We start from the raw sequence: 25774 nt of genomic DNA, 5'->3' as shown, positions 1-25774 counted from the left end.
TATGCCTGCCTGCGTGAACAAGGTGCATTTCTAATTGGTCAATTTAGCCAGCCAGTGACTGGCGATATTATATAAAATTCTAATTAATATTTGAGCTTGATTTTGGAGATACTAAAATTATAGTTAGGAAGCTGTCAGTGTGGATAATGTCAACAGTCTAGTTGGAGGTGTATATAAACATTTAAATAGTCAATATTACTAAACAAAGTCAAACATTTGCTGCCCAGCCTTATAGTGTGAATCAATGCATCGTTTATACTCTAGTATGATATAGATCCTACTTGCACCTTCATTATCATGCTTCATGACTACTTATCATTTTGTGGGATGGGGAATGCTACCAATCTTAACTACTTGCTGGCTAACCACAGCATTAACCTTTCTATAATGTATGAAGAAACCTAGTAAATTGTGGGTTGTGATGTGGCATAAATACCACATAATAGATGACAGATGAACCAAGGAAGTACTTTTGTGGCTTCCAGGAGATAAGAGAAGACAAAAAAGAACCTAATGAAAAGGAGGGAGAAGGGAAGGCATTAGAAAACGATCACGAGCTACACAGATGCATACAGCAGAAGCCCATAATATACAGAAAAGTTTAGGGGGGAGGGCGACTTTCACACTATATATGGTGATAATAGATATACGAAGGCCAGTTAATTATCATATAAAAAACTACATAATTAGTGTTTTGTTTGTCTTCAGTCCTGGCACAGATTTGAATGCTTCCACCACAGAACTGCAGCATGCCACTAGACAAGTCAAAATAAATTGTTGTAGCCCATCAATAAAGTGGAGTATCGTAAGGTAATTCAAATTCTGCAATTGAAATGGAACAACACAGAAACAATACGTGATAAGTTGGTGGAAGTGTACAACAACAATACACTATCATATGACACAATGATTAGGTGATGCAGACATTTCCAGTGTGGTCATGAATGACAACGAATGAACTGGAGACCATCTCTCTGTGAAGACCTGGAAATTTCAAGTGGAATTCCTGGTGCCCAAAGACCAACACATCACAACTGAAACACTAGTGATAAACATAAAAATTAGTCACATATCAGTTTTCAACGTCCTGCTGATATTTTGAACATAGTAAAGGATGCCGCCTGTTCACAGGACTCTGAAACTGCTCAGAGCTGTTCAAAAATCCTTCTAAAATAAGCCAGTGTGGTAAACATTGCAGCTGCATCAGGCCCAATCAGATGACATTTTTAACCACCTAGTTACCACCCTCAAATGCTGGCTGTGTCACTGTGACCCTGAGACAACGGAAGCAGTGGAAACGTGGGTTCAACATCACTGAAAAAGACAAAGATCCAACTGCTATCAGATAAGGTGATGCTGATTGTTTGTTCGGGGACTGCCTTGTTGTGGTACAAACAGATTATGCTTGTAAAAAGAAAACCATGACAGAAAATAGTAACAAAATCTCCCAATGAGGATACAGTAGGCTGTCACAATAAAGCAATGTGGGGACGCTGTCCAAGGAAGGAAGTGTCTATGCTCTGCCACCATGCTCCATCTCATTCTGCACAGGACACAGTCAGTCGCACATACTGCTTCTTTAAGCTATCAAATTTTTCCTCACTCCTCAGATTCCCATGACAAGTTACCCAGTGACTTCTTCCTCTTGATTACTAGTATGAGGATGAGGTGATTTTTGAGATGGAATATTTCCTTAAGAGCCAAAATGCAGACTCCTACAACCAAGATCTCTGCCAAGTCACCTATCATTGCCAAAAGAGTGACTATGTAGAGAAGGACAAACACTGTCAACATGTCTAGTGGTCACTGCTTGAGATTTCTGAGGCAATAAGTGAAATTAAGTGACAGCCCCTTGTAGAGGTAGATGCTGATAAACCTGGAATTGCTGTCCAACATGGGAAACAGTTCATTATATGTTTTACATTACACCTTTTTTGTCAATTTCTCTGAAATGAGCTGAATTTTATTTGTTCCTGTAGAATTACACTGTGTACAATAAATGTATGTATAATATAGAACATGTCATGTGACCAAATTAGTCATCAACCAGTGGTTTATGGCTTAATGTGCAGCCATTCCTCCCACATCTGACTCTTCATCACACACAGACTTCATCAGTCACTTGCTGTATCAACTCAATTTTGTACAGATCCTTAGCATAATAAATTCAGAGTTCTAACTTACAATGCCTCCTTTTTTTCTATCAACCACCAGGGTAAAAGCAACATACCTACAGTCTTACTTCCCAAACAATACATTCCATTTGTTTCTTTTTCTTTGAAAAATTATGAAGGATGGATGTAGCTGATCAAAGCATGATATTAACATGAAACCACTCAATGTCCTAGTTAACATCAAGTTCTTGTTTGCACTTGGGTGCTGACAGTATCACTGCTTACCGAGATCTGATGATTCAAAGAAGAGGAATGGAAGGTCGGGGTTTAACATTACATTAACATCATTAGGTATAGAGTACCATCTCAGTATTCAGGAATATGACGGTAATGATTATTTAAAGCAAAAAGTCTGGTAAGCATGGGTTCTAAAATGCATACTCTAAGAACTATGAGCACTTTTTCGCCGACGCCATGGAACAAATCTCTTCTACTTCAAGCCCTTTGCTTTTGATATTTTTTGAGGAGGTAGTATGGACCATAAAAAGACAAAATTGTCTAATAAATGTGGACTCTAAAATGCATACTTTAAGAGCTATGTGCATTTTTTCAGTAGAAGAGATGTTTTTCACAGTAGCAAAGATGAACAAGTGCTCACAGCTCTTAAGGCAGGCACTTTAGAGCCCACGTGTACTGGACAAATGTTTCTTGTTTTTGTCCATACAACCAACTCTCAAAATACCAGAAGCAAAGAGCTTGCCTTCGGAAAGACTTGTTTCACAGTATTGAAGATGAATGTACTTTAGAGCCCATGTTTGGTAGACTTTCTTGCTTCGAATGATTGTTCTTATCATATCCCCATATACTGACCATTCCTACTGGCACACACTGTAGAAATACATTATTATATTACTGCCTTAGAAATGTACTTTTTGATAGAGTCACACTTTAGTGTTAAGACTGGTCTCAAATGAATATTTAAATTTTCCATTATTTCTACAATTGGAAACTGAGGTACTTACAAATTAAAATCATCTGCTTCAGATGGTAAGACACCCATTTCCAGTATTTCAACACGTGCTTTGAGTGATTCATTCTTTCTCTGCATATCAACAATGACTGAGTTGAGGAAATCAATCTGGCTCTGAGATGTCTCCTTTTCCTCAATTAGTTTTGCAATGGCTGGATCTAAAAGAGTTCACATATTTCAGTGCTATTATTATCACATTTTGTGATTTACTCTGTAAATTATTTGACATCAATAATGAACATTCCTTAAGCCTCTTCTACCTATATGATCAATGTTTCTGTATCACTGACAGTAATTATTTAAAAATTATACCTTATAATATTCTTGAAATCTGAAACACTGTCTTTAAATGAATGCTCTTCAATTAGTTTTATAAATATACAATCAGGAAACAATACTTCAATATAACAACAAGCATGTATGAACATTTCGTAGATTAAAAAATTGTTCATCACTAGCCTGAAAACACAGTGATGCTGATGCAACACTATTGAAAAAAAATTGATGATCTCTGAATAAATATATATGGGATGTGAATCTGTGATTAAATTAATATCAAAAATTTAAAGAAAAATTATATAATTTGATACAACTTGTAACAGAGGAAGGTGGGACTATCCTACTTGTCCTCATACCACTCCTGTCATCAACACTGTTTTCTTCTAATCTCATTTTGTTAATAGTGCATATACAATAGTTACTAAAGATATCCAATTTCTTATTCAAGCAGAAATACATAAAAACTTCCTTGTTCTCTGTGTGATTTTGCAATTACAGGTAATTGTGGTATAATTATAATATTTTATGTAAGAAACTATTCATGATTTACAGTACATGCAAACAATAAGAAAATGAAATTTTTGATGAGCTATATGTTGTTTCTTTCCAGATTTGTGTAACTCATTTGAAAGCCCTCATTCTCCTCTTTTCAATAACTATTTTACTTTTTCCAGAAACTTCACATGTCAAAAGTTATTCATTTTCAATATTTTATGTTCTAGAATGTTCCAATATCAAAATGTAATTATTTCCAAAATCCAATGCCATAGTTCTGTAGCCCTCATTTTTCTATTTCCAAAAAATCCTACTAATTTTCACCAAAATAAATGATTAGTTTGTCAATTATTCCAATTAGAACATTTTGACACTTTTCAGTGAACTCTGGGAATCCCCTTTCACTGTGAACTGCTGTCCTATAAATCAGTAGGGGAGAGGAGAGCTATAGAAATGGGAAAGGACTATGCAGGTATGTTGGCAGGATATAAGGTGTGTGTAGTGCAGCAGAGGGAGGAGGGAAGGGGATAGGAAGGTGAAGGACACGGCCTAGCGAAAGTTGAGGAATGAAGGATATGTTGTAGGGAGTGTTCCCACTTGTGCTGTTCAGTAAAGCTGGTGTCAGTAGGAAAAACCCAGACAGTGCAGGCTGTGAAGCAGTCATTAAAGTAAAGCACATCATATTGGGCAGTATGTTTAGCAACTGGGTGCTCCAGTCTCTTAGTCTCAGTTTGACAGTGGCCATTCATGTTGACAGAGAGCTTATTGGTTGTCATGTCCATGTAGACAGCACAACAGTGATTGCAGCTCAGTTTGTAGACCACATGGCTGCTTTCACAGATGGCCTGGCCTTTGATGGGGTATGAGATACCTAAGACAGGACTAGAATAGGTTGTAGTGGGTGACGTATGGGAGAGGTCTTGCATCTAGGTTTGGCAGAGATACGGGCCATGAGACAAGGGATTGGGAGCAGAGGTGGAGTAGGAATGGACAAGGATATTGCGTGTGTTCAGTGGACAACAGAGTAATATCATGGGAGGGGCGTAGAGGTAATTCCTCATTTCGAGGCACGGTGAGAGGTAACCAAATTCTGGCTGAGAACGTGATTCAGCTACTCCACTCCTGGATGGTACTGAGTCATGAGAGGAGTGCTCCTTTGTGGTTGGACAATGGGTATTTTGGAGGTGGTAGGGGACTGGAGAGTCAAGGCATGGGTGATCTGTTTGTAGACAAGGTTGGGAGTGTAATTTCAGTCTCTGAAAGCCACTGTGAGGTGCTTGGCATATTTGGAGAGGGACTGCTCTTGATTACAGATGTGACATCCCTTGAAATGAGGAATGTCCTTCCCACCCCTCCCATATGGTATCCCACTGCTCACCGAACATACATACTACCCTTGTCCATACCGATTACACCCCTGCTCCCAACCCCTTGCCTCACGGCTCACATTTAGTCCTGTCACAGGCATTTCCTACCCCATCAAAGGCTGGACAACCTGCAAAAGCAGCTGCGTGATCTACAACTAACCTGCAACCACTGTGCCACTTTCTACGTGGGTGTGACAACTGAAAAACTACCTGTCCTCACGAATGGTCATTGACAGACTGTGGCTAAGAGACAGCTGCACCACCAGTTGCTGAACACGCTGCTCAACATGATGTGCTCCACTTTAATGAATGCTTCACAGCATGGATCACCTGAATTGCGCACGTGAGAACACTTCCTACAACACGTCCTTCATTCCCATAACTCCATTGGTCTCAACCTTCACCAGTCCTGTCCTCCACCTACCTATCCCTTTCCCTGCTCACACTCTGGCGTTACAAGTGCCTTTTATTCAACTAATGCACCTACATAGTATTTCCCCATTCCTTATTTATAGCCTCTCCCTTACACACTCTCCCCCCTCCCCTCCTGAGCACAGCCTCAAACACTGCACCTATCAGGCCTGTCCTGTCCCCACCACGTCCCTGGCAGAACTATCCTGTCCCCACACCCTACCATGCTATCCTTCTTTCTCCCCACCACATGCCTCCTCCCTACCCCCACCACCCAGCCCAGCAGATTGCTGCTCATGCCAAACGCAGTTTCAGTCAGGCCCCAGCACCCTTAAACATTATGTCTATGTTCTATATTTCAGACAATTTTCCAGTGTCTCCATGTCTTTTCCACATGTAAAACCTTCTTTCATGATTCTTAAACCAGATGTTAGCAATAAGTAAATTGTGCTCTGAGAAAAAGTTTATCAAGTGGCATCTATGTTTTCCATTATTTTTCCTTCTGTTGCTTTTCCTACTATCAAATTCCAGTCCCCCACCACAGACTTTCATTGTCCTTAACAATTTTAGTTAAGTACAACAATAATAATGTCTACTTCACACATACAACGATAATCACAGCACCACCCCTGTAAATAGCACTCTCATAACTGTCTTTTAAGCCAAGCACATTATTTTCTTATTTTATGCCTGTGCCATTGAAAATCTGTCCAGCATCTAGTACAGTAGCTCCCTAGCAGGCACTCAACATCCAAAACATGCAATTTTTTCTCATATAGTACACATAAACTAATCTCCATACACTGTATATCATACATGTGTGATTACCCATGCTTCTAAACTTTCCACATCCTGCTAATTACGTAATTCAAAATGCTGTTTTCGTGCATGAGAGGCTTGCAGTATATATACCCACTTTCCTTACCAGACATCAGAGAGTTATAAAAGACATAATGAATGAATTGTCAATATCCAGTACTCCAAATCAAATGGCATGTTAAGAAAGTCAAGGATAATTGATAGATTAAGGAGACACCATGGCCAACGTGTCTTGTAACCTTCAAAGCATGACTTCAAGGCCTGATTGTGTTTATATGCATGTTGTGCGATCTGTACGTGAGGCCTGTTCTGCAATGCTTAAACTGACAATGGAATGGCCACCCTAATGAACAAGGTCATAGTATGAAACATTGTGCGCACTGTGAGGGCCGCATGACATTAACAAATGTGGCAAACAAGCACCTGCCTTTTGTATACAGTACTCAGGAGGGCATCTGATTAATTCAAGAGTGTGCGCAGAGAATATCCAACAGTGGCAAATTAACCAGTGCATGGCGATAAAAGGCATAACATACTGGAGACAGCCCACAAATAGACTTTGTAACATGTACAGATGTAGTCACAGGAAACTTGGTGCATTCCCAGATATTTATACACTCTCATCCAAGTACAGCGTGTCACCTGAGGTGTTCAGACACCACCAAGCAACTATATGAAAGGAACAATTCTTCTGCAAATGAACCACTTCAAAAGACACACATGTTTCACCAATATCAGCTACATATACCAGTGAAAGGCATCACATTTTCAATAATACAAGACACAGTAGCAACGCAAATAGGGCTCAGATGGAGACAATGGCAGTGCAACAGAGAACTGGAAAAGAAAGAGAGCATTTACTACCACATAATATGTTCACAAGCTAATGTATCCCAAACACAGTTCAACCAATGGGAAGCAATACATACCACAGCTGCCCCAACCCACAGGCTTCAAAAGGGCCACATTGTTCAAAATGGCTTTATTGAAGCAATTTATAATATAGTAATAAATGTACTAAGATAGATAATGGCTAGCCTACATGCAGGATCGAACAACAGTAATGTAGAAAAATTCATTGGAGAGTTGCTACCAAGTCTGGGTCTCAACAATGGCGGGATACGTTAAGAATATAACAAATTGGAATGCTCAATCCACCCATTAAAAGTAACAAAATGGCCTCCTATATTTTTTATGTTCCAACCATATATCAGAATATGCGATATGTAAAACTCTTTTGCTGCTGGATGAACCATTTTTCTTTCTTGGATTTAATGTCATTTGAGCCAACAGAGACAATGGATATGGGAGGAGTGGATCTTTCATAAGAAAAGGAATCTTATATAAAATTCAAGGAGATGAAAGACAAAAGATACCACTTCAAGCCACTACAGCTACATTACACGTGAACTGGAATGAAATAAATGTAGCCTCAGTTTACACATCACAAAGGGAGACCATAGCAACAACTGAGCATCTGCATTCAGTATTTGGTAGTGCATCTGAAGATAATACTAAGTCATTTTAATGCTCATCACCCTGCTTGGAACTCAGACCAAGAAAACACCATTGGCAAAATGATAGAAGAGATAAATGATGAAGATAAATTAATTGCCCTAAATAACAGTTCGCCAACAAGGAGAACTGCACCGAGCAAGATACACATTTGGAGTTACCGAGTCTATCATTAGATTTTGCCTGGGAGATAGTCGCAGAACCTCTTGGGTCTGATCATGCGCTCATCATTTTCAGATGTGACGCAAAGGTGATGTGTGGTGTCACATGGCCAGCCAACAAGTGGAAAATTCAGAAAACAGACTGGAAGAAGTACACTACTGTGCTCTCGGAAAAGATACAGACATTTTCAGAATATGGAGAAACAAGAACAAACTATACAAATTTTATGGCTTGTTTTGAGAAAGCTCCAATACTATTGTTGTGACAGTGCCACGACATTTAAGAGTGCCGCCACGTCAGTACGCGCAAACGGCGATAGAGGCGCTCCGCAACTTGGCTGAGCACGGGAGCGCCACTTAGCGACAAACGGCACCGGCCGCATGTCACGGCACGGCAGTCGAATGACTGATACGGAATTGGTAGCATGTAACCAGCTATTGTTTCTACGTTTGTATATCCACGCAATTTATTAGTGATTAAAGGTCATAACACTTTTGGCGATGAGGTCGGATATTTTTGTTCCTGCGTTGTGGATTTGTGTGTTCGTGTCGGGGCAGACATGGAACAGCTTATGCAAGCGCTCATTGAACAGCAAACACAGCTGACAGCTACTATTCAGGCGTTGTCGACGTCGCTTACTCATTGTCTGTCTTCCTCTTCTCCGCCTCCGTTCCCTCCTTATGACGAGACCGCTGAAGACTGGGAGGATTATGAGAAGCGTTTGCGGCAACACTTCTTGGCTTTCGGCGTTGTCGACACTCCAAGGTGTAAGTCGTTATTTCTATCTTGGATTTCCCCACGGATCTATCAGCTGCTATCTCAGTTAGCCCCGCTGCGGGAACCTGCCTCTCTGTCCTTCCAAGAAATGTGTGACTTATTGTCTAACTATTACCAAAAAAACACCCACGTCGTTGCCGCCCGCGTGGCGTTCTACCGGTGTCGTAAACAGCCCCATCAATCTTACCGGGCTTGGGCGGTGGAACTACATGGTCTGAGTAGGAAATGTCAGTTTGTCACAGATACTCATCATGAGTCTTACGCTGATTTAATGGTTAGGGATGCTATTCTACGGCTTGCTCCTGATAAAGAAGTTCGGCAACGTGCCTTACAACTGCCAAACCCGTCGTTGTCGGAAGTTCTAAGCATCGCTTAATCTTTTGAAGTGTCTCACGCTGCTGGTGCGCAAATAGACGCGTGGTGTGATGTAGGCGCTATACAGAACACTTTCGACACGGACAATTTGCCTGTTTCCCAGGGGACTGACGATGTGGTGGCGGTTCACTCGCGTCAACAACGTCGCGTTGGGCTACCACGCTCGCAGCGAAAACAGCAACCACAGAAGCAGGTTCGTTCCGCACTTCCTTCTTGTTCATGTTGTTTCGTACAGGATGACAGGGCCGCGTGTCCGAAACGTTGGGCCACGTGTAATTCATGTAGGAAAAAAGGCCACATTGCCTCTGTGTGTCAGTCCCCTAAAGTTGCTGTCGACGAGGACGAGGCATCGGACATGGATGTTAACTGTGTGCTTTCTCAAACAAATAAGTTGTTTGTTACTGTTCGTGTTCTGGATAAAGACATTCGCATGCAAGTTGACACTGGCTCTGCAGTAACTCTCATTAATTCTCGCACGTATTTGGAATTGGGCTCCCCTCCCTTGTCTCCAGTTACGCGAAATCTGAGAACCTATAATAAACAGAAAATTCCTATTGTTGGCCAGTTTGATGCTTCCACTGCCTACAAGTCTGTTGTTCGGCCCCTCACGTTTTATGTGATGGATCATGCGGGCACTGAAAACCTGTTCGGTTATGATGCTTTCCAGTTGTTCGGGTTCTCCATTGATGATGATGTGCACCTCATATCTGAGGATATTCCGTATCAACAGCTGGATGGATTGTGTTCTGAATTCTCGTCCATGTTCTCTGCTGGTCTGGGTCATGCCAAGGATTTTGAAGCCCACATTACTCTTAAACCTACAGCTCACCCTAAGTTTTTCCGGGCACGCCCTATTCCGGTGGCGTTGCGTGCACCTGTCAAGGCTGAGATAGACAGGTTAACAGCTTCAGGGATTCTCCTTCCTGTTACCTCCAGCGAACGGGCAACGCCAATCGTGGTGGTTTCTAAACCAAACGGGAGTCTGCGATTGTGTGGTGATTTTAAAGCCACTGTCAATGCTCATTGACACTTATCCTCTTCCCCGTCGTGAGGAGTTATTTACCAAGCTCGCTGGGGGCCAGTTCTTTTCCAAACTTGACTTATCGGAGGCGTACCATCAGCTACCATTGGATGCGTCTTCCAAGGAATTTCTTGTCATCAACACTCCTTGTGGGTTGTATCAGTACCAGCGGTTACCGTTTGGCGTCGCTAGCGTGCCGGCCATTTTTCAGCGGTTTTTGGAACAGCTCACGGCTTCCGTTCCTGGCTGCATAAACTATCTGGATGACATTGTTGTCACGGGGGCCTCCACTGAGGAGCACCTTCGCAATTTGCGTTCACTGTTTCGGGTTCTGCATTCGGCTGGGTTGAAGTGCAATCTGGACAAGTCACAGTTCTTCCAACCCTCCATCGTGTATCTTGGTTTCCACTTGTCCCGTGAGGGTATACGCCCTCTAAGTCAGCATGTTGCGGCCATTACTGCTCTACCCCGGCCGTCTACGGTACAAGAACTTCAGGCATTTCTAGGCAAGATTGCTTATTATCACAAATTCATTCCATCTGCGGCGGCGGTAGCTCATCCTCTGCATCAGCTGTTACGTGAAAACGTTCCTTTCTGTTGGTCCGACGAGTTTGAGCAGGCTTTTGTCTGCCTGAATGCTCATTTGCAGTCGGTGCCTTGTCTTGCCACATTCCGTCCGGGTCAGCACTTGGTTCTGGCGACTAACGCGTCCCAGTATGGCCTAGGGGCTGTTCTCGCCCATCGGTATGAGGATGGGTCGGAACGACCCATCGCCTATGCTTCCAAGACCTTCAAAGATGCGCAACGGCGTTATTCTCAAATCGAAAAGGAGGCGCTCACTATCATTTATGCTCTAAAAAAGTTCAGAGTTTTTCTGTATGGTTCTAAGTTTCACCTCATCACCGACTACAAGCCGCTGGTCTCTCTGTTCAGCCCATCGGCGTCGCTTCTGGATAAGGCAGCTCACCGCCTGCAACGTTGGGCCTTATACTTGTCTCGCTTTCACTATGAGATTCACTATCTCCCCACGGCCCAGCACGCCAATGCTGACGCGTTGTCACGTTTGTCGATGGGCCCCGACCTTGTTTTTGATCGAGATGAACTACTCTGTTTCCACATTGATGAGGCAGAACGTCGTGCAGTCAAGGGTTTTCTGCTTACAGGTTTGCAGGTCGCGTCTGCTACTGCGCGGGACCCGGTCCTGCATCAAGTGGTCGGTTTTATTCAACGGGGTTGGCCGGACAGGACCAAGGGCCGGGCATTGGATCCCCTTCGCAACTACCATGCCTTGCGCCTTCGTCTGTCTGTTCGTGATGGTGTTGTTCTTCTGGCCACGGATGGCGCATCTCCACGGGTGGTGGTGCCAGCCTCTCTTCGGCAAAGATGTTCTCAAACTGTTGCATGAAGGCCATTGGGGGATTTCTCGGACTAAGTCCCTGGCCCGCAGGCACGTTTATTGGCCCGGTATTGATTCGGACATCGCCCACATGATCGCTGCGTGTGGTCAGTGTGCTCAACAACTGGCTGCACCCCATACAATGCCCTCTCCGTGGCCTGACCCGGCGCAGCCATGGGAACGGGTGCACGCTGACTTTGCTGGCCCCTTCCTTGGCACTTCTTGGCTGCGGTTGATTGACGCCTTCTCGAAGTTTCCGTTTGTTGTTCGATGTCCGTCGCCCACCACTGCGGTGACGACGCTGGCTTTGTCCAAAATCTTTGCGCTAGGAGGTCTTCCATCCACGATCGTCACGGACAATGGCCCTCAGTTCTCTTCGCAGGCCTTCCGTGATTTTTGTACTGGACACGGGATTCATCATGTTACAGCACCGCCCTTCCATCCGCAATCGAATGGGGAGGTCGAGCGCCTTGTCCGCACTTTCAAAAGCCAGATGAAAAAATTCCTTAGTGATTTTTCCACAGATGACGCTCTGTTGCATTTTCTGAGTTCTTATCGTTTCACACCTCTGGGTGATCGCAGCCCTGCTGAACTCTTGCATGGCCGCCAACCGCGCACTCTACTGCACCTGCTTCACCCTGTCAGGCCTTGTACTGTCCCCCCTCGTGCGGGAAAATACTCGGTGGGCGCCGACGTGTGGGCACGAGGGTATGGATCTCGCCCTAAATGGATTCCAGGGGTGGTCGAGGCTCTTCGCGGCTGCCGGCTTTCTGAAATACGTACGGACGACGGCATGGTTGTTCGCCATTACGACCAGATGCGCCCACGAGTGGTGGCCACACCGGTGCCACCGCCCCTTCCTTCGCCTCCACCAGCCCAAGAAGCCAGTCCTGTCGCTGCTGCCGATCTCCCGTGCGTGTTGCGGCAGCCGACGTCGCTACCGCTTCCGAGTCTGCCGGAACCGGCCCCAGTCGCGACGACGCCTTCTGCGGGACACATCTCGCTGGAGCACACCCCAAGGTCCACGACACCTATGGATGCTGCTCCGGAGCTTTCACCCATCATCTCGTCCAGGAGGCACGTTCCACGCACGGGCTTCCGTCCTGGACATTTTCGACCGTACTCTCGTGTTTCTCCGCGGGATCTTCTCGGGGCCTCCCAAGAGGCCATGGATGTCTCCGCGCTGTCCGTGTCTCCCAGGAAGTGAGTGTTTTTTTTCAAGGGGGGAAAAGTGTTGTGACAGTGCCACGACATTTAAGAGTGCCGCCACGTCAGTACGCGCAAACGGCGATAGAGGCGCTTCGCAACTCGGCTGAGCGCAGGAGCGCCACCTAGCGATGAACGGCACTGGCCGCATGTCACGGCACGGCAGTCGAATGACCGATACGGAATTGGTAGCATGTAACCAGCTATTGTTTCTACGTTTGTATATCCACGCAATTTATTAGTGATTAAAGGTTATAACAACTATCTATCCCACAAAATAAACTCTTTGTTCTGAAAATTGAAACATTATTGGTATGTTGGGATGAGGAATGCAATAATGCATTACTGGAATAAAGGGAGCACTAAAACCATGCAGAAGACATGCTTTGGGAGAATATTACATAAATATTGATAGACTATAGGCAGGAGTGAAGTGAATTTTCACAAATAATAAATCTGTAAGGATAAACTTCTGTAGCAACCTTAACAAAGACATACACAACTCAACCATCCAGAAAAGGATTAAGCATATACATAGAACTTGGAATAACAATAGTACAACAGTGCTTACAAACAAATTAGCGGACAACTTCTTGAAATGTATAGCACCAGACTCAGTTGAACAACACAATGATGAGGAAGGAGACTATTTCCTGAATGAATGCTTTGCTGTTGTGGAACTCAACATAGTCCTGTTGTCTGGGAGAAGAAACACCCTAGGGATTGACAATATATATTACAACACGCTCTCTTCCTTAATGCAGAAAGAGAGGTACCATTTTTGTAGTTGTTTTAATAAAATTTTTGAAAAAATGAATTTTTATCCCTCAATGGAAGGCATTGTGAACAATGTCGTAGGAGAACATGTAAAACGTGTAAACCATCTAATGAAATAACCTTCTGTAGGCTAATAATGCTCTTTGGCTGCGTACAGAAACATATACGTAGGTAGTGGTATGAGCACTACAACCTGTTCCCCCCCAAAATTTTGGTTTTCGGAGAAGACATGACATGAACAAAACACTAATAAAATTTAAAGTAATTATCATTTATTGTTACATCTTAGATGTGCATTTTTAATTAGAGTACATGTTTCAATCATAATCTTCAGATTTAAGTAGTCACATCAGCAACCTGTCTTTTCTACTCAGAACTATATATCAGAGTTCAGGAGTTGTGTCAACAATCCATCTTCTTTACTCAGAACCACACATCAGAGTACAACACTTTGATATGTTGTTCTGAGTAGACAAGATGGGTTGCTGACACAACTACTTAAATCTGAAAATGATACTGAGTGATCAAAACATGTAATCCAATAAACATTTGCAACTGAGACGGAACAATAAATCAGAATTGTCTCAAATATCAACACTATTGTTGATTCTCAGAACACAAATATGTAGTAACCAATATCCAGGTAAGCCTTAGTTGCAATGGATATTTTCCTATTGTTGCTGTCACGAATTTTGTATATGATAATGTCACCTTCTTGATTCTGGCTGCCAAAATGCAAAGGCAGAATATTCCCAGTGGCTTTATGAGCAAAAATAGCTACCCTTGGGTTCAGTTATCTCACTCCCACTTTTCAATATATTTATGCAGGAAACGGTTGCCACAAAACATAACAGGTTTACAGTATGGTGCAGATCTGTGTGTTTACTGAGTGAGTGATACCCTTCCTGGAGGCCTGCAGAGATACACTACACAAGTATACGGCAAACAATGATTTTGAGATATCATGTAGCAAGTCTTCAGTTCTACTTTTCACCAAACACAGGATTTCTCCTATGGAGATGATGAAGCTTGGGCCATATGAACCACCAGTCAAGACAGTAGCCATATATCTTGGACTTGGTATCAATCACAGACTCTTGGGGAAAATACATATTACAGAAGCTATCATAAACTATATAAAGTCCAACAATATATTGCACACTATCATGGACGTGAGTTGGGGAGTGGATGCAGACATTGGACTAAGATTGTATTTTATTTTGGTACATTCCTACATGGATTTTACTTGTCTTTGTTTTGAGTCAGCTCTGGACACATCTAAGACAATGCAGCATACAAAACACAGAGTATGCCTGGGGGCAATGCAATCCACACCAACTAATGCTCTTTTAGTTGAAGCAAATGAGCCTCCCCCACATATACATCACAAATACATGAGTGTGAAATTTTTACTCAAACAGTCAGAGTTTGCACAAGACCTGATATTACAAGACATCTATACCCTAATGGAGTTGTGCTATACATCCAATTATTGGCTCAATGAAAGTCTCCCTCCTCTTGTTGCTGCATAAATAGATACTAGTCAGTTACTCAAATGAAGCGTATTGCAGTCAAGTCTTTGAAGGAAGCACTTGAGAATTCATGACTTCCAGAGACATATGGCCTCAGTACGCCAATATTGATTATTTTTGAGAGGTGGATATGGGGCCTGAAAATGGCATAACGAATTGCCAAAACTGGTAGCAAAAATAAAATAAAATAACATCTCAATTGCACAGTTGTCTGGCGAATTTCTTTGTTAAATATTTGATCATCCGTTGTCTCAGGTCCACAAAGGATCAACAGGGACTCATAAATCTAATGGTATCGATCACAAATAGGTAACAGAAAGTTACCACGTGCTGGGTAAAAGCACACTGTAGCATACTTGCCAAAGAAACAGTAGACAAGTTAACCAAAGCAGCCATCTATGATGGAGTGATGGGGGACACAGAATGACGGGCTACAGGTCTCTTAAATGTCATTAAATTAAGAATCAAAGAAATGTGGCAGGATCCCTTCCAATACAAAGGCACAGATTATGCCAGACTCAACAGGGTGCTGATTCCTAACTTCTGGCATGAGAATAACTGATACTCCGGAACACTCATGAACACTACAAGGTGCCTCACATTTAACCACAGCTGTTACGGGAAGAGTCTATGTCGCGTAATAGTATGGCCACACCCCCATTGCATCCTCATTGTGCGCATGTGAAGAAGAGGATATCAGTCACATCTCGTTTGGCTGTATGAACAGATACAATGCTACAAGCCATCTTCTACAATGTCTGGCCACCATCAGTTACTGTTTGTGACATTATCACCCTACTGCTTTGCCTGAAAGACGTGAGAATATATTGCCTTTTATATGCCTTTTTGCTGGAAGAGCAACTCAAATTCTTACATGAGTGTATTGTAATTTTATGTTTATGGTAATGTTTTAAGCACTATGTGTATGATAATGGCTGCTCAGATGAAAAAAACTTTCCAAATGCAAACACATTCTACATCTATCTCTAAACATGCTATGCAACAATACAATGCATGGTGTAGGGTACCTTGTCTCTCTGCTAGTCAGTCCCTTTCCTGTTCCCCTCACAAATGGTGCAAGGGAAAAAGACTATCTATATGCGTCTGTACGAGCCAGCAATTTTACTGAAATTACCAGTAACAAATTTAACATTTAAATGTTTTTCTCTGTGACTAAGATGTCATAAATTCCTGCAGCAAATGTATTACTTTTTGGGAAATATGGGGTATTCACTTTCCTCTTTAGGTGAGACATCATTGACTGTTTCTATGTGAGTCCTCATGCTGCAGAGACCATGAAGTCTCTTGCAAATAAATTGCATCTACAATAATGATGTGTCAAATTTGTCTTAGAAAATTTTCTTCTTAGCAACTTCCTTTGGTGAATCTTCTTGGGTTATCAGCCAGATCATAGTGTTATGCTACCGCAATGTTTCGACGAGTCTCATACTCATCATCTTCAGGTAAAGAGTGGGTTCCATATCAATTTCGTTCCACCTGCTGGACCGCAGAGTCATCTGCTGAGGGCCCAATAGGTGATCCACTGGTTAGAATGGATGGGGGTCTAGACATCAAGTCCCAGTGCTGTGGCAAAGGCAGCACGCATAACAGACTGCTGGCACCAGCCCTCGGCACTGGCCCCTACCCCCTTCCACCCTGTTCCTTGGCCCCCCCATCACTGGCCATGACACCTCTTCCGGAGGCAGGTGGTTGGCCCTGACTGTAGGGTCCTTGGCAGCAGAGTCTGCTGTCTAGCAGCTATAAAGGAATTAAATGGACACAAATATGACACTTCACCTGAATTACTGAGGAGTGTAAACTCACAATGAATATAAACTCCAGGAGGCTGCTCAGTTGCCTACTAAGAGAACTGACAATTGTGCTCACTGAACACATACTCTGACAATGGTTGGAATGCCACTCAGCTCTCCAGGTAGACAGTAACACCCTGTGGCATGCACTAAAGATGTGTCAAAATGCCCCCTCTGCATGGAGAGTGCAGACTTGTCTTCAGTGATGCAGACGCAACCAAAGTGCACATCAACGTTTTTGGAAAGCAATTCAGATCTGCAGAGGCATAGGACAGAGAACATGAAACCACAGCCTGGCAGCAGCTTTCTGCATTTCTTGCAGCAGATGATGATGACGAGGATGACTGGCCACATTTAACTAGTGAAGATGTGGCAAAAGTCATCAAAGCACTGCCTAAAAAGAAGGCCTCAGGTAATGATCAGCTCAACAACTGACTATTAGGGAACGTCCCTCCCACCGCACACCCTTAGCTATAACCCACCTTGTGAACATCTACAATGATATCTCACAAACACAGTAATTTTCAAAGCAACAGAAACTTGTGGAAGGTGTTGCGATCATGAAACTCAACATCTGCTCATCTCACAATACTACAGGCCAATAGTCTACTGGCAAACCTCAGAAAAGTCTACAAGTGCCTTCCACTTAAGCCCATCAGGCAACACATTAAAAGAGAACAAGTACTGCCAAAATTCCAGTTTGTATTTCAGTGGAAACACTCTGCTACACAACAAATACTGAGGGTGGTTGAAGAAGTTACAGATTGCTTCAACAGAAAAGCTGTTGGGAGACGGTGCTACTATACTAAAGCCAATGATTCAGTGTGGTGCACCGGTCTTTCATACAAGCTCTAATCCCAAGGCTTCCCTGGAAAATAGTAAAGATTATACAGAGCTATACTTCAAGCAGGAGCTTTTCCATGAAAATAGGATCTTCAAGCTCCTCCAGAAGCCTTATACGGAGCAGGAGTTCCGCAAGGGTTAGTGTTAGGCCCTGTACTCGATAATTCATACATCACTGATGCATCCACAGAACTCCACGTAAATAATGGATGACACTGCTTTTTTCGCTTGCTCAATGAACAGGAACTTGGTCACAAGGCATCTCCAAAATGTATTAAACAAAATGGAAAATGGGGCAAAAACTAGCACATTACAATAAGCTGAGATAAGATGCAAGTCACTATGTTTACCAGGTGCCTCAGAAAAAGACCTCCCGACAACAACTCGTACAACTACTTAGCCTCCACTGACAGTATCTTCCCTGGCGAGATATAGCAAGGTACTTAGAGGTAACTCTCAAAAAAGACTCACATACAAAAAATACATTAAGGAACCCAGCCAGGAAGCCTGATGAAGCTCGCTGTACCACTTTCTACATGTTGAAAGATTGCTATTGGCATTGATATGTGCCAGATCTTATCGCAGTCCAATACAGCTGATTTTGCAGTATGCTTGTCAAGTATGGGCTTGTAAACTCAATGGCACAAAGGCTTCAAATGGTGCAGAACAGAGCATTTCATTGTACTCTACACCTGCCTTAATGATTTCTGACAGTGGACTTGCATATCATTGCCAGTGTCGAAACTGCGAGAACCAGATTTTGTAATCAGGCTCACATATTTCATGAAAATGCTTGAGAGTTAGAAAATAGCTTCATTAAAAACCTACAATGATATAAAGCTGCACAATGCAATTACAGAAAGCAAAACTGTTGTTAGATTAGTGCCATGAAACCATAACAAAAGTACAAAAACACATAACTCACCTAAAAGCCATGCTGTTCATAATCATCACCCTGTAAGTCTGAAGGAAATGTCATAAGACAAAGCATCGCACAGAAGAGACAGTTAAATCTACTGGACAACGATGAACATGACACTTTATCTCAAGACAACACTTTGACTCATCTCAACATGGTACCTTGACTCAGCTGATAACTTGAGAACATGTTATCAACAAAATTCACCAAGAAACTCAGCATTTCTATATTGCTCACTGAAATTTTCTATCTGTCCAGTAACACACAAATTCATGAGCAATTCATGAGCAAGGCAAAACAGTTTTACATTCCAGATAGCATTTTATTTTTTACACTGAAATACTTTTTTCCTCACAATAAAATACACACTCCATGCACCTGTAAACTTTGAGAATGTTCTAACAATCTATAAGTTTACACTCATTGGTGTTTCTGGCTTTTTTTGAATATTCCTAGTAAAGTTAGTGTCTTCATTAATGACTAACTAAAAATTTTCTTTTGGAAAGCATTTGATCATATTCTTGACTAATTATTTATATTTTGTTCAAAATATTCAACTTTATCAAATATTTACAATGCTGTAAGTGGGCAAAGTGACCTTGAAGTGTCTACCTCCATGATAATCAGTATAGGAACAAAAAACTCTATGAAACCGATCATCATTCAGTTTCATGACAACACATGTGGAGAATCAATTAAAATAAGCCAAGAGTACTCTAAACATTGTTTAGACAGAAGTACTCCAAACAAGACTGCAAGGTGTGGAAAAGACGTGCCGCAGCTTATTAACCATGTTTGAAACTTTTTAAGAAGAAGGGACAGCTTAATTACAGTTTTGAACAAAGCTGAAGCCTCACTGACATACAAAAGCTTAATGAAGTTAAAATGAGTAAAAAGATAGTAACTCAAAAAGTTTTATATTAATGTGAAGTACCACAGTCATTTATACAGTTGTTCATTTCTCATATGGCACCAAGCTGGACTATAACAAAGAAAAGGCCAAAAAAGAATTTTCTTCCATAGGTCAACCCTTTTTGAAACTAAAATTTGTCTGATGCAGCAAATATTAAGCCACAAATCTGCAAAAACACCAAATCCTTCAATATCGGCACCTGACCCAGAATTTCCTCTCCTAAAACAAAAAAAAAATACAACAAAATCTAGGCAGCATTCTTCTGCTCCAGTTCCTGGACGCCCCTCCTCCTCCTCCTCCTCCTCCTCCTCCTCTTCCTTCTTCTTCTTCCCCCTTCCCTCCCACAAAAAAAAGGTCCTGTTTCCAAACAACACAAAATGTAGCCACCTTGATACCTAGGCCTTGCATTTTCATGAGATTAACCTGGCAGCAAAACCCAAAATGAGTTGAACACACACTCATAAACTTCCCACACCACACAGGGTTGCCTTACAATACCCTTCCAATTTTCACAAGTTGCTTTTCAAACTCTCTGACATACGAAAACCATCAGTCCACCCCAAAGGTTCATACCCTGCAACTGTTCCTGCTGTAAAATCTGCACCCAACTTACACTAGCCCCAATACTGAAAAAATTTACATCAAACACTTTATACACACAACTGTTATTTAGATTACTGACAAGTGTTTATTGCCCAGCTTTATAAGTATAAACAAGCACCACCAAAAAGGCAGAATATGAGAAATAATACAAATGAACTGTCCACTTGGTGATGTCTAGTAGCCCCAAGATGAGCACATTTTTGTAGTATTACTCCAGAGATTTGAGTGATTACTTATGTTGCACATGACTTTTTAGTCATCTCACCCAGCACCAGTTACCATAAATTTTGGTGAGCAACTACAACCTCCCTACCCCCCTTCCACCATCAACTTGTATTTTCTATATTTTTATTTTATTATAATTTTTTATGTATCAAGTTTTCTTTTCTGATTCTACTTCAGACTCAAAAGTGATTCTTGTAGCTGGAGTCCAAAGTTTCTGTTAATCATGCCTTTTGCATTCTTGTGGAGATATTTCTGCAGTAACTTTCACCCCCAAACAAATATTTCTTTATAACTAACCGAGAAGTTCAAATTTAGCTTTAAAATTTTTAAGCCAAGAAGTCAAATATCAACTGTCATAGATGTAGCCTTCAAATCCTGTAGTGGTTCTTTAGTAATTATTTATTTTTCAAAAACCTTTCACCCACTTCTTTACCGCATAGTGGTTGAATTTCCAAAATCATGTATTTTCTATTTTCTGACTGAGAAACCAAATACCAGTTTTCATTGGTCTAGATCCAAAACTGCTTTAATAGCAACATTTTTCATAAAAGGCTTCGTCTCTTATTTCATCCACTTAGGGTTGGAATTTTGAAAAGTCCCTTCTTAAATGATGCCTACAGTATAAGATCCACATATTCTCCAAATTTCAAGTTACTACCGTTAGTGGTTTGGGCTGGGCAATGATAAGTTAGCCAGTCAGTCAGAACATTGCCTTTTATATGTAGAGATGTCAGTGTATTGAACAATTATGCAACTTGTTTTATGCTTGATAATTTCAACCTCTTTGGAGACTCAAGATCTTATGTGTAAGAAACAATGTGGCTTCTGTTAAGGTTGAACAACCACATAATATTAGATGCAAGAAAAGTCAAATGCCAAACTGAAATACACTGGAAGAATACAAAGCAAATGTAGTCAATCCATGAAGGAGGTAGCTTACAAAACCTGTATATGACTAATTCTTGAGTTTTTCTCATCTGTCAGGAATGCAAGTCAGGTACGAGTAGATTCAAAGAGCTTGAATCAACCCCTATTTGTTTATGTCAGCACTGGAACATGATGGATCCTTGTCTTCCTTTACCCTCACACAGGTGGTCCCTCTCATCCTGGGATCTGAGTGACCTGTCCTTCCTTTATAGACTTCCCCAAACTACTCTCCTTTACTCCCCAGGGAAGTAACAAATAGTTCCTAAAACTCAGATAGTCTCTTGCATTTCTGTACGCATCTATCAACAATATTAAGAATGTTGCCTCCATTCTCTATAATAATTTTTTGGTTTAGCTAATGAATTTTGCTTTCGATGTAACTGGAAAAAACTGTACCATAACAGTTGAAATAATACAAATCAAAATAATATAGACTCTCTTTCAGTCTCCATTGTGCCCAATAATTATAAAAGTGTCTTGATCGGAAATGCTTCTCTATTACACACTATATCTAAAATTATGCTCGGAGGAAGAATGATCATAGATAGGCAAGCAGAATGCTGTTTCCAAGCATTCTCCTTATAACAACAACAGTATCTTATGTGACTATACCTTTCAAATTATATGGATTACTTCTGACTTTAGGAGATGACTATTATTTCTATAAAATATGTTTAGCTCTTGCTGTCCATGCCTGTTAAATTATGATAGTTTCTTCCCAATTTTAACTATAATGGAAATTCCAGGATGTTAAAATATGAAAATAGGGGAAAGACAACCACTTACCTATAGAGGACTGGTAAGTGGCACATGGAAATATGTAACAGAAAACCGTTAGCAATATCTTTTGAGATTACACACACACACACACACACACACACACACACACACACACACACACACACGCACACACACAAACAGACAGACAGACATCCCCGAGGAATACAGTCACGGTTCTGGCAAGACTTAAGTACTGGGAGCAGTTGCCTACATAGACTGAGGTGGTGAGGGGGAGGGAAGGATGTATGAGGCAAGGGGGATAAGCAGGCTAGTATGAGGCAAGCCTTTCACGAGATGAATCAGTGGCTACCCAACAAGATGAAAGGAATTCAAGGGGTAGAGCATAGGGATAGAGAGAGGGGAGGGAGGGGGGGGGGGGGGGAGGAAAGGCAAGGAAGGTGGTGATGAAAGGGAGATGTGGAAAAAACATATTATTAACTTAATCCCCCATTACAATAAATAACTAAGTGTGTTTAACAACTAAAGTCTGTATGGTGTTTAGAGATTCTGCATCATGAAATCAAACACTTAGCCAGGACCTGAGCTGCCAGAGGGGCACGGGATTGGGTGTGGAGGGTGGGCAACTCATGTTTTACAGTGAATGACAAAATAGCTTTAACATTCCATAAGAAATGGCTCTATATACTTTTGCTACTAGTCAATATCCAATACAATTTCTGGCTTTCTTCAACTGATGGTCAATATGTTAACAAAGAAGTGGAAAGTGCAAATAGTGAGATGAAACAGATATGCAGACGATTTGAAAATGTGACTTTCATTGATATAAGCAAACTAGGAAGGAGATTCCATACTAGACATGGTTTCCACCTAAATAGATTAGGAAAAAATTTTGTAATTGCAAAAATAATAGAAATAGTATATGCCAAAACAAAAGTAAGTTGTGACACTTCAAATGTAATTCCCCTCAAGGACAAGACCCACAAATTACTTGGTGAATCTGAAAATGAAGCATCACCACTACAAGACAAGTGTGATGTTCTGACATTGCAAGAAAACATCCCAAGTGCTAGCAGTTCATAAGGAAGCATATCAATAACAACAGAACCAACACCTGAAGTATCATAAACAGCTACACCACCATCATCCCACAGCAGCAGCAAGCAATACACCATATCCCCATGAACGACCTACAAGGTGCAGAAAACCTGTCCTTCTGGAGGATTTTTGGTACCTCACCAGGGCAAGGAATGGAGCATGACACCACAAAACGTAAATACAAATGAAACCAGTTCTCATCCTCATCACCTGCAGATTCTAAGCTTAAACATTCAGTGTCTTAGAAATAAATCATTAGAACTTGAGGTAGCTATGAACAGTGCAAATATTGACTGCATGTGCATTGTGGAGCATTGGTGCAGAAGTTTTGAACTAAGTAGCATTAATATTCATCCGTTTAAGTTGGCAAGCATAGTGTAGAAAAAATACCAAAAATGGAGGTGTATGTATATTTACCAAACCAAGTATCAGCTATAAAAGAAGGTGTGAAGCTGAATCATTGAGCGTGGAAAATCATTTTGAAGCAGCAGCTGAGCAGTTGAATGAAATACAGGGAAAAGTCAAAGTCATAGCAATATACAGACCACCTACTGGTGATGCAGATATTTTCTTTAACCAATTAGAAATATTGCTTAACACTCTGTTCACTGATAGAGCCACTGTAGTTGTGTGTGGTGACTTCAATATTAATCTTATGAGTGAAAGTAGGCTAAAATACCAGTTCCTAAATCTTTATGTAGTTTCAACCTGCTTCCACACATACACACACCCACAAGAATAACAAGTAATACAGTCAGTCTTATTGATAATATATTTTCAAATGTAAGACGCACAGAAGTTGAAGTAACAAATACTGATTTGGGATTATCAGACCACAATGCTCTTGTCCTCAAAATTCCTTCGAGGCCACTGAAAGAGAAAAAAAACACACTTCATGTATAAAAGAAATTTTTCTACAGAAAACTGTGTAGAATTCGTAATATGCTAACTAATGAGGCTTGGGCAGAAGTACTATCCCTAACAAATACAAATGATGCATGTAACACATTCTCTTCCATTTTCATGGGATATTTTGAAATATGTTTTCCAAAAAAGCTGTCAAAAATCAGGTTACATGGCAATACAAAGCCAAGTTGTTGGATCACAGCTGGCATCAAAACTTCCTGTGGAACTCTAAAGACACTAATTTCTAAAATGAAAACATCCACAGACTTACAATTCATAGAATATGTCAGGAATTACAAGACGGTGTATAGAAAAGTAATTGCTAAAGCAAAATTCATGAGAAATGATAGTTTTATAAGACAGTCTGAAAACAAATCAAAAGCCATATGGGGGTATTGTGAAGACTGAAATGGGGAAGAGTTGTGAAAACCAGGACATTAGCCTCAAAAATTTAAAAAATGTCAGTATTAATAAACAAGATTTGCCAAATTATATTAACAATTATTTCATAAATGCAACAACTTCATTAAGCTTAAAATTTACAAATGAAGAAAAACCTGAATATCCAAAAACAGCTCGTAGGATGAGGGTAGAGCCAACAAATGACGGTGAAGTGTTGAAAGTGATAGAAAGCTTGAAACCCAAAATGTCGGCTGGCATAGATAAGGTGCCTGTGTCAATCATAACAAGGACAGCACCACAAATCGCAAAGCCCTTTGCACACATAGCCAACTTATCATTCAGTGAAGGAGCTTTTCCAGAAAGGCTGAAAATTTCAAAAGTGAAGCGATTATTTAAAAACGGCGACAAGTATAAGGCAAAAAACTATTGCCCAATATCTCTCCTCCCAGCATTTTCAAAAATATTAGAAAAACTGATGAAGCACCGAATCAACAAATATCTAAATGACCGTAATTTACTAAACAGAAATCAGCATGGCTTCCAAGCATGTAAAAATACCGAAACAGTAATAATGTGCTACACTGAACAAATAATCAAAAATCTAGAAAAAATTGATAGTGTAGTAGGAGTAAATTTAGACGTCTCCAAAGTTTTTGACACTGTGAACCAGGACATTCTTTTAGAAAAATTGGAAGCGTTGAGTATACATGGGATAGGAAAAAAATGGTTTGAATCATACCTAAAAAACAGAACACAGGTTTTAGGACTGACATCAACTTACTCCAACCACAAAATAAATTCAGTATCAGAGGCAAAACATGTAGAAATGGGAGTACCACAAGGCAGCATCCTAGGGCCCATATTGTTTCTTGTCTATATAAATGATTTTCACACCTCAGATGATTCAGCCAAAGCAATAATATTTGCAGATGATACTAGTGTGATAATAAGAGCACCAAAGCAATTGCTACCAACAACTGCTGATAAAGTACTAAATTACATCCACTCTTGGTTAAATGCAAACAGGTTGACATTGAATGTAAATAAAACAAATTATATGCAGTTTGGGAAAAGATGTCAAAATGTAAATCTCGATCTGGTGTGGGGTGACAA

The 25774-nt window shown here is 41.2% G+C and overlaps 1 protein-coding gene across 6 annotated transcripts in view; it reads right to left on the bottom strand.

Moving 5' to 3' along the window:
- The window catches only part of LOC124613104 (CAP-Gly domain-containing linker protein 1), a 551251-nt gene that overhangs the window by 7375 nt on the left and 518102 nt on the right, over positions 1 to 25774 (bottom strand). For all 6 annotated transcript variants that reach the window (XM_047141701.1, XM_047141712.1, XM_047141722.1 and 3 more), the window contains one exon: positions 3137 to 3302. In XM_047141701.1, the coding sequence (XP_046997657.1) occupies positions 3137 to 3302 (166 nt within the window). The remainder of the gene's footprint in view (positions 1 to 3136; positions 3303 to 25774) is intronic.

Source organism: Schistocerca americana, chromosome 1 (assembly GCF_021461395.2).
Source record: "Schistocerca americana isolate TAMUIC-IGC-003095 chromosome 1, iqSchAmer2.1, whole genome shotgun sequence".
In the NCBI taxonomy this organism is placed as follows: Eukaryota; Metazoa; Arthropoda; class Insecta; order Orthoptera; family Acrididae; genus Schistocerca; species Schistocerca americana.
The sequence above is the reverse complement of the archived record's forward strand: the minus strand, read 5'-3'. Positions and strand labels throughout refer to the sequence as shown.